The 9,656-nt window shown below is 48.5% G+C and overlaps 1 protein-coding gene across 2 annotated transcripts in view; it reads right to left on the reverse strand.

Moving 5' to 3' along the window:
* SMARCAL1 (SWI/SNF related, matrix associated, actin dependent regulator of chromatin, subfamily a like 1) overlaps positions 1 to 8,908 on the reverse strand; it is a 50,878-nt gene extending 41,970 nt beyond the window's left edge. Inside the window, exons 1-5 of one of the 2 annotated variants that reach the window (XM_045855239.1) lie at positions 8,648 to 8,908; positions 7,562 to 7,598; positions 6,053 to 6,936; positions 5,254 to 5,304; positions 1,977 to 2,183 (exon numbers count right to left, since the gene is read on the reverse strand). In XM_045855239.1, coding sequence (XP_045711195.1) covers positions 1,977 to 2,183; positions 5,254 to 5,304; positions 6,053 to 6,878 — 1,084 coding nt within the window. In that variant the 5' untranslated portion in view covers positions 6,879 to 6,936; positions 7,562 to 7,598; positions 8,648 to 8,908. The remainder of the gene's footprint in view (positions 1 to 1,976; positions 2,184 to 5,253; positions 5,305 to 6,052; positions 6,937 to 7,561; positions 7,599 to 8,647) is intronic. The other variant, XM_045855249.1, reaches the window with a different exon arrangement.
* Positions 8,909 to 9,656: the final 748 nt, after the last annotated feature.

Raw genomic sequence — 9,656 nt, forward strand, 5'->3', positions numbered from 1 at the left:
CTGGCACGGTGCTGTGAGGCTCACACACGCCGCCTCCTCTGCCCTTCACTAAGCTCTGAGTTGGGCACTAGTTGTGGCTCCATTTTACACACGGGGGACAAGCTGTGGGTGGTCGGAGTGGTCACCCAGCCTGTGTTCAACGCCCAGTCCTGCCACTTCCCAGCGCTGTGACCTGGCTGTGTGGGCAAGTCACACAGCTTCCCTGTGCCTCAGTTCTCCCATTGGAAAGATGAGGACACTGCGGCCCCTGCCTCACAGGGTTCTTGTAAGGATTACCTTCCATTTAAATGTAAAATGCTTATGAAAGGATGCCTGGCAAACCATGAGCGCTCAAAGAAAAAAAGCAACTATAAATTATGATTATTGTTATTATTGTGCCATCCGATTAGCAACGTGTAGCATAAAATATACACAGCATGAACTAAGGGGGAGCATCTTACTGCCCCACACTGTCTGATTACTTAAGAGAGGTTTCCCTACCGATCTGCCTTATGAGAAAATCGAGAAAGCTGCGACTTGATAAATGCTCTCAGAACTTCTCCTCCGTGTGGCCACAGAGAAAGCAGGGTGTCTGGGGAAAAGCGACGTGGGCACAGTGGGTCAGAGGCAGGGGAAAGCCGAGGCAGCCTCGGGGCGATCTGACCCAGCCTCTGACCCAGCCGACAGCCAGCCGGGAACCCGTCCCGACGGTGGGGTGGCCGAGCAGCAAAGGGGAGAGTATGTAAACAAGAGCGGTGGCAAACACTCCAGCCATGGTTTTTGGATGGCTGGGTGCAGGTAGCGCTGGGTGTAGGTAGCACTGGGTGCCAGTATTCTAGCTGTTCATTTCTCGAAAACAGCAGGCTATGTGAGCAGTGTAATTTCAGAGGTTGCTCTTTTCAGAAGAAGACACAGGTCAACTGCATCTGACTATTAAGGGTGACCCCAGCTGAAGCCGAACATCTCAAGGGGGCAGGAGAGGCAAAGGGCCCTCACCCTCATGTGAGCAGCCCGTCCCACACCTCCGGCTGCGCCTAGCTGTCTCATCCGCACTCTGCTCACCACCGGCTCTCACTAGTGAAGACAGCCAGTGTCCCTCTCCTCCCCAAGGAGCCCCGGGCCCAATGAAAGCTCTCGGAGCAAGTGATTCCACAGGGGCTTCTTCCCTGACGCTGCCTGACCTTGACGTCTCAAAGGCAAGAGGTTTTAAGAGCTTGCTTCCTACTTGCCTAGGGAAAGGCTAAAACCATTTCAATGGGAATGTTAATCCATGAAAACCACACCCTTTGGAAAACAACACGGCCCATGCTAAGGATAAGACACAGGAGTTCAGAATTCTCAAGATAGCTTCTGCCTCTTGGTCTCACAGGGCAGCTTTAGAAGAACCTCACAAAAAATAAAGCAAAGCTGCTCAGTTTGGGCCGGTGGTTGTCAGTCCTGGCTGATTTTTAGACTCTTCTGGAGATTTTTAAAAGCACCAATGCCAGGCCCACCGCAAGCCAATGAATTCAGGGTCTCTGGGTGGGAAGGGGGTCCGGGCCTGAACTCTGGGGGCAGGGCCCGGAACCCTGTTTCTCCACGCCCTCCAGGTGGTGCTGGCGCTCACTAAGGTTTGAGAACTACTGTCTCAGCCTGCAGAAAGGCATTTATTTCTAGGGCAACCATTTGTTTTCCAAGCTCTGCTACGGACAAAATATAAACAAGTAGGTTTAAATGGCTGAAGCAGGGATTTTTCTGCTTCTACCAAGAAAGCACTGACCAGGTGACTGGGGAAAATTGTGGGGTCTTGTCTTTGGGGGGCCTTTGAGGACAAAGTAGGCCCACTATGTGTTTACTATCTGAACGGCTCAGGGGTCACCTTTCTGTATTGAGAGGAGCAGATCGGAAAGGCTCTACAAGAAAGTCACTTTTGAGGGTTCAAACAGAGAGAAAAATGCCCTATGCAGAGATCACAAACCACATGCATCCTGGGACTCAGAAAGAGGCTGATTACTTGCCATAATTTCTGGAATCCATCTGTTTAAACACTGCAATCAGCTCCTGTGAATAGCCGATGTCCACCTCGAAGCGGGCCCGGGAGATGAGCAGGCACCGCCCGGTGACAAATGTGAGCGAGGGAGCCGGAGGCAGGCCGGCGGGAGCCACGCTGCTGGCCCCCTCCAGAGGCTGCAGGGTGACCGTGGGGAGGTGCTGGACTGCTTTCACTGCCGAAGAGGAAGAGGAGAACAGATGTCACGAGGTGGATGACCTCAAGTGGTCCTGGGATGCTAGGGCGGGGCAGAGGTGCAGGGTGGGGGAAGGGTTGCGGGAACACCACGGGGAGGGCAGGCGAGAAGAGGCGCTGTTGGCTGGGGAGGCTCTGCACGGCGCTTTCGAGAAGCTCTGGGAGTGTCAGTGCTCACTGAACATAACTCTTCTGCTCCTTAAATTTTCAAATTAAAACACTCGGAAGATGGACATTAACAGGAAGATGAGGGGTCTCGCCAGAATAGCAAGTGTGTTCCATGGTTTCTGTTGCTGAAGGCAACACACCAGGAGTCTCCCACTGGACCCTGCTCTGCTCGGAGAGCAAGGGAGCGAGAGGAAGCCCCGCCAGGCCCAGCAGCAGTTCTGAGCCTCATTTATTTCCTATTGATGTACTTTACAGATGAATAGATTTGACTACGTAACACTAAACTGTCAAAAAACACAAACTAAGTCGAATGGCAGAACTATTGAGTAAAGATACTTGCAAGAAAGATAAACAGAGCTCACTCTCAAAAAATACCAAGACCACAAATGACAGAGATGCAATCAACTGAGTCTGGTGGGGGTGGATGACTAATAAAATGTATGACAAAATGTTCAATTTCACAAATAATCAGAGAAATAAAAAGCCATTTCTTTACTTATAAAACTTGCAAAATTAAAAAAAAAAGGTATCTGTATTGCCAGTTGGAAATAAAACCCTTTGAAAAACAAATAACTCAACTTCTAAGAATCTCTCCCAACTACAAAAATTTATGCAAAAGGTGTTTCTTAGAGCTTTAATACTGAAAAAAAAAAAAACGGGGAGCAAATTAAAACAGACAAAAAGTAAATCATTTAAGCAATTTATGACACATTCCTAAAATGGAACATCATATAGCCAACAATTGTGTTTTGGAAGAAATTGTGGAAAAGACAAACAAACCAAAGGAATACTAAGTTCAACAGCATAGTATCATTTTTGGGAAGTCAAAGGGGTCCAACGAAGGGCACCCACACTTCCATCACTCAGAATTAACGGTTAACGTGTGTGACCACTAAGTGAAAACAGCCAGATAAAAACTACATTACATATATAAACATTTGTGTGCTTTAATGCTGTAAAAATGCTGGAAGGAAAAAACCCAAAATGTTCACAGTGGTTAACTGAGTGCGGAGTTTCCGGAGATAGTGTTTCTTCTGTGCACACTGGTGTGCTTTCCATATGCCCTATGCTGAGTGTGTGCTTTCCATATGCCCTATGATGAGTGTGTGCTTTCCATATGCCCTATGATGAGTGTGTGGTCGAGTTTAAAAGGCAGAATCCAGAGGCAGACCCAAAGCAAAGTGACAGAAGGATGGACAGAGACAGCCTTTGTATGTTATAGCAACGAAAAGAGTAACCTGCTACGAAGACACAACAATCATAAACCAATCTCAAAATGTAAAAATAAGATTGCACAAATCCACAATCATTGCAAGAGTGTCAAAGATAGGTATATCTTGGCAGACAGCAGATCAAGTGTGCAAAACACTGGTAAGGACACAAAGGAGCTACACAACTCATAATCAGTGAAATTCATCTAAAAGCTACGTGCAGCCCTGACCAGTGTGGCCCAGATGGTTGGGTGTCGTCCTGGAAAGCGAAGGGTCACCAGTTCAGTTCCCAGTCAGGGCACATGCCTGGGCTGCAGGTTTGGTCAGGGCGCATATGAGAGGCAACTAATCGATGTTTCTCTCCCTCTTTCTCCCCCCTTTCCCTTCTCCCTAAAAATAAATAAATAAAATCTTTTAAAAAATTAAATACAACAAAAATAAAAGCTATGTACAGACTTCTGTTCCCATTAAATGGTTTTTAAAAATCTGTGGTGCATTACCAAAACCAAGCATACCACACAGAAAACCTAAGTGAATTTGCAAACACAGAAGTCATTCATGCACTGTGGTCAGAGAACGGGGTTAAAAAGACAATCAAACAAACAAAATCAGGACCGTGGGAGCCACTGGTTTAATCTGAGCAACCATGAGAACAGCACCAGGTGTCAAGACCTGCGATCTTAACTTAGGGCACTGGTTCTCCCCCTCCTAACACCTAACAAACAGATTAAAGTAATAGTACAAGTGAGACCCCCAAAAGGTCACCGCACCTACCAAAGAAAAGTGGGGAGGCCAAGGAGAGAAATAGGAACTTCTGTGGGGAGCAGTCCCATCACCCCCCAGAACCTGCACTGGAGGCACCAGAGAATTCTGCCCCATGCCCCACATCTGTGGAGGAGTGACCCCACCGTGCCTCTTCCTCTTTTCCCTTTTTGAACTGGGGGAAGGGAGAGGGCAGAGGGGATAGAAATGGCTGCTGGGGGATGCGAGGACACCCAGGGCAGAGGAGCAGACTTCAGGCACCGGGAGAAGGTGACAAAAACCTTGGGGTAGGGACAGTCAACAGAATCTCAGAAGTGGGGCATGCACCCCAGGGCCCCGACAACAACCTGACCTGGCCTCCCCAGACAGGGCCGTGGCTGGAGGAGCCTGCCTGGGCAATGCCACTTGCTGCACTCTCGAGTTACTATGAGGATTTGGGTTGTTTGCTGAACTGTAACCTTCCCAGGAGCAGGGGCCGGCACAGCTCCCTGCCATGGCTGCAGCCAGCAGTCCAGTGGGAACCTGCAGCCTGAAGTCAAACGGTCTGGGTTTGAATCCCAGTCACACAACGTCTTGGTTGTGTGACTCTATGTTAGGAATGTACCCTCGCTGGGCCTCAGCGGCCCCATCTGTAAGATGGATGTTATAAGGAGTAAGAGTTAGGATGTGTAAGGGGCTTAGTACAGCCTGGAACACAGCAGGCTCCATTTATGCTAGCTTTTGTTAAAATACCAGTGACTATCACCCAAGGAGCTGCCTCACTAGGTTGGCCCTGGTGAGCAGGAAGAAGAGCATTGGGATGGTGCCCTGAAAGCCGTCTGGACTACGAGCCAGACCAGAACTATAGCTCCAGAGAAACTTTCCAACACCAGTGTGTACAGCCTGAGGGGTGATGACACACCTACTTACTCAGGGCACTGTAGTCGGTCATGCTGAAGTTCCACATCTTGGTGTTAGGATCTGAAATGAAACACAGATACTTGGTCTGTCCACACACAGTGAGGCTGACGAATGTTATTATAATTTGTTCTTGGACATTCAATGAAAAGCTTGTTGAATGAATGAATGCATGCTAAATTCAAAACAGTTGGCTGAACAAGCCCCCGCTGACTTATAAAATCCTTGTAGAAGTCAAAGAGCAAACATAAATCAGGATAATGCTTTTTATTCTGTAGTGAGAAATGCAAGTCAGCCTCTGGGATGTTACGGGCCTCACCTCAGAGAGCTGAGGGCAGAGGTGGGACCCCATGTAGTCCTGCAAAGCTCGGGCACTGAGGCGTGTGCCCTGAGAGATGGCAGAGCTAGCCACACCCTGGCTCTGCCCTGCAGACAGACCAACCTGAGCATGCCCAGGTTGCCAAGCCAGTCCCATCGCCTATAAAATAACATCTAGCTATCTCAGAAAACTGTTGTTAGGCTTAAGTGCTACAGTGCATACAAAGCACCTGGCAGAGGAGCTGGCCTCTCGGTAAACATTCATCCATTCTCCATATGGCCACGCGGCAGCCCCCAATTTTGGCAGCTGTTTGGAGGAACGTCTATGACAAAAAGAAACATGAGCTAAAATAGAACAATTTTAACAACTGGATGGACAGAATGTGCCAATGCACCCTCTTCATATTTATGAGAAACTGCTAGATGAAAAGAGACCCTAAAATAGGGGGGAAAAAAAACATCTGAAGAGCTAGACTAAATGAAGACTCATTACCAAATCTTCTGCTGGGCAGACGCTTGAACACAGCAACGAGCTCCGCATTGTACCCAATCTTCACCTGGAAACGGTCTCCATCCCTTACACACGTTCCCTCTTGGGAGTGCCCTGCTTTGTGGGGTGAGGCCCCCGAGTTCTGCTGCAGTCTTCCTTCTATCCTGGGCATCATACTCCCTGGGCCACAAAGGACGTCAGAAACATTCTGCCCTGAGGTGGATGGTCTGGCTGTCTTGGCCTCTAATTCAGGATCCCTGGGAAGCTGTCCGGAGGAAGAAGCTGGAGTATCCTGGGAACTCTTTGCTTTGGCCAAAGGCTCATGAGTTGTGTTACCAAAGGGTGTTGATTTGGTCCCTTGTGAAACCTGAGGATGACCTTGACCTGACTCATAGCCCAAGAGCCGCTGGTTGGAAACCTCTGGAGGACTTTGTGCCAAAGGAGGGGAGAGCCCAGTGAGAGTCGTTTGACTTGGTGGGCTGTGGTGCAGGCAGGCTACGGGCATCTCTTCCTGCCTCTTCCATGTCCCCTTTGCCTGCTCAAAAGTGCTAAGCTGAAAACTGTGGGTATTGTGAGGTCTTTGGTCACCATGAGATGAATCACTGGTTTTCTGTTGCTTGAAAATGACACGATGGCTCGCCGGCTTAGAGGAGTCTCTGGGGAGATGGCACGAAGGCCCCTGCTTGCACTCAGAAGGACGGGCAGCAATGGAGGAGCCCAAGCCTACACTCTGGTGCTGTTCTGCTAATTTCTCAGCTCTACGGGCCAGAGCCTTTTGTCGATTCTCCTCAATCTTTTTCTTCTGCTCCTCTGTAAGAGGCAAGGACATTTTAACAGGAAAATGCTTATGCAGGAACGTCAATCTTTAATTAGAAACGTGGCAAAAGCTGAGAAATTAAAAAAAAATGGAAATAAACATGAAATACATTTATTTATCATGTGTCCACCTTGATTTTAACAAGCTTTTATCCCAGGAAATGCACAAGGAGCACAACAAAGGATGTGTGAAAGTTCCTTTTATAATTAAAAAGAAACACACACAGAGGAATAGCAGAGGCTAGAACAATGATTCTGACAAATGAGCAAAAAGCAAGATCAAGTCCAAAGCTGAAGAGGTACTTCAGCTGCAATATTTTTCTCTCTCTCATCTCCCAGCCAGCGTGAGTTGTCAGATCCCAAGGAAGTTATGCAGGGCAACCTAAATCTACCAGATAGCACTGGCTGGTATGACTCAGTGGATTGAGTGCTGGCCTGCAAGACCAGAGGGTTGACGGTTTGATCACCAGTCAAGACACATGCCTGGGTTGTGGGCCAGGTCCCCAGTGGGGGGCGCAGGAGAGGCAACCACACATTGATATTTCTCTCCCTCTCTTTCTTCCTCCCTTCCCCTCTCTCTAAAAATAAATAAATAAAATCTTTAAAATAAATAAATAAATCTACCAGAGAATGAGATGAACAATTCAGACTAGAAAGGGTAATGGATTAGACTGACAGACCAAAATGACCACATACCATGGTGTGATACTTGCTAACACAGACGCTTTCCAACCTGGAAGAAAGAAAAAAGCATTAGCCTCACATAGGCTGCACACTAAATCCACAACTCGAACTCAGTCCTTTAGGACTCTTGGCAAATCAATCTGCAGATGGCCAGATGCAAGCCACAGAGTAGATGGCCTCAGTGCCTGCCTTCCAAAATGCACCACCTCAGAGCAACCCAGCGACTCTCTTGGGAAAAACAAGGGGAAAAAAAGTAACTCATGCTCACGGTACAAATTCAGATGTCCATGAAGATGTAAAGAGTAAAATTAATCTGTAATTTCACCATCCATCAATAACTACTGTTCACAGTTAAGAGTACAGCGTGTAATTCTGATATTTTTCTACCCACAGCCATAGACACATGCCACATATGTGGGAGATATGTGTTTATCACAAAATACGGTCGTTATATACAGTACGTTTTGTACTCTGATTATTTTTTTAAAATTAATTTACTCAGGTCGTTTTTCTATGAGGTGAGCCACTTCCACAATATTCTGCGACCAGGCAGCTGGACACCAATTTCTCTGGTTTGGTTTCGTCTAAATAGCCCCCACCTAGTGTAATGGTATCTAATGCTTATAATGACACGGGAGCACCCTGGTGGCTCTGTTTAGGCCCGTGAGGGTTCAAAGGTTTCCTTCTTGCTGGGGTTCCCTTGGGCCAGAACCCCAAACAACATCCCCCCTCCCCCCCCAATAGGAAAGGGCTGGGCAAGGCTACGCTCGCGGACACAGCTGAAGCCCACAGCACCCCGGAGTAACTTGCCAACACTTCTGGCTAACTTTCCAGCTGGGGCTCTCGTGCACTACCGCATTTTCCTCGTCCAAGGCCCCGGGCGCCAACTTTCTCCGTGAGTAAGGGTTGGCAAGGCCACGGGGTTAAGTCCTACTCTCAGCCCCAAACCATAAAACCATCACACCGTATGGACACCCCTCTTCCTCTCCATGCAGAGACTTTCTAAAATTCTAATTTTGGGGGCGTGCCTCACTTCGGTCTGTTGGTAAAGAAGAATCACAACCCACTTCCACCCCTACTAACTCCACTTGGACTCACCCTTCCCCTTGGACCACTCCCTGCTCGAAGCTGGCACTTGGTCTCGTCCACCGACACCGCTTTTTTCCCAGTCTACCTGCTCAGCGAGTAAGGCCTAGCACGCGAGCTACATTCACCACAGACCCCGAGCCCAGACGGTCTCCAAAGTCCTTCCGCGCCAGATAACGCTTCTGAATAGGCGGTTAAGACCCGGCATTCGAGGGCTGCCAGTTCCCCCGTCTTGCAGCGCCAGGGCCTGAAAGGGGAAGGATGCTTAATACATTTCCCAGCGGGCAACAGGGGCACAGCTACGCTTTAAAAAGTCAAATGATGAGTCTCGTGACCCGAGCTTTGCTGCAAGGTTTTCCGGGATTTGTAGTTTGGGCCAAGAGCCTGGTGAGGATTAGGAGAGACGCGAAGTCCGGGGCGAGGCGGGGCTGGAGTGGTGCACCCTGGGAGTTGTAGTCCTCGGCTTCTCCAAAGGTGAAGCCAAGCACCGGATCGTAAAAACGTGGAATGTTGAGGTTTTCAAAGCAGGAGTCTCGCTGTCAGAACGGTCTCCAGAGGGCATCCCAGATGGAATTGTGTGGTAGCTCTTAATAAAAAGTAATCCCTTGGGGTAATCTTCCTGGTATTGATAACCTTGCAACTTAAGCCCCACCCACTATCCCATCTCGGACCGGAGGAGAATTAGCAGCAGCAGCAGCAGCAGCAGCAGCAGCAGCAGCATCATCACGGTCATCGTGGGGCATTGTGCTGAGATTTTAATGTGAATTAACTCATTTAATTCTCACCATAATCTTATGGAACACATAGTCGTGTCTCCATTTTACAGATGAGAAGACTGAGAGCTGTTCGGATTTGTGATTCGCATTCTGAAGCCCCGCCCTCTGCTCTTGAGAGAAAATTAATAAGCTGATGCTATCAGAGTCAGTGAACTCCATTTCTGAGCACCAGCACCCTTTCCCTTACACAGTCAACTCCACCTTACACCCTGGGGGTGAATATAATATTCTCCTCTCATCAGTAT

Source organism: Phyllostomus hastatus, unplaced genomic scaffold, assembly GCF_019186645.2.
Source record: "Phyllostomus hastatus isolate PE091 unplaced genomic scaffold, TTU_PhHast_1.1 phas_contig_137, whole genome shotgun sequence".
Classification (NCBI taxonomy): Eukaryota; Metazoa; Chordata; class Mammalia; order Chiroptera; family Phyllostomidae; genus Phyllostomus; species Phyllostomus hastatus.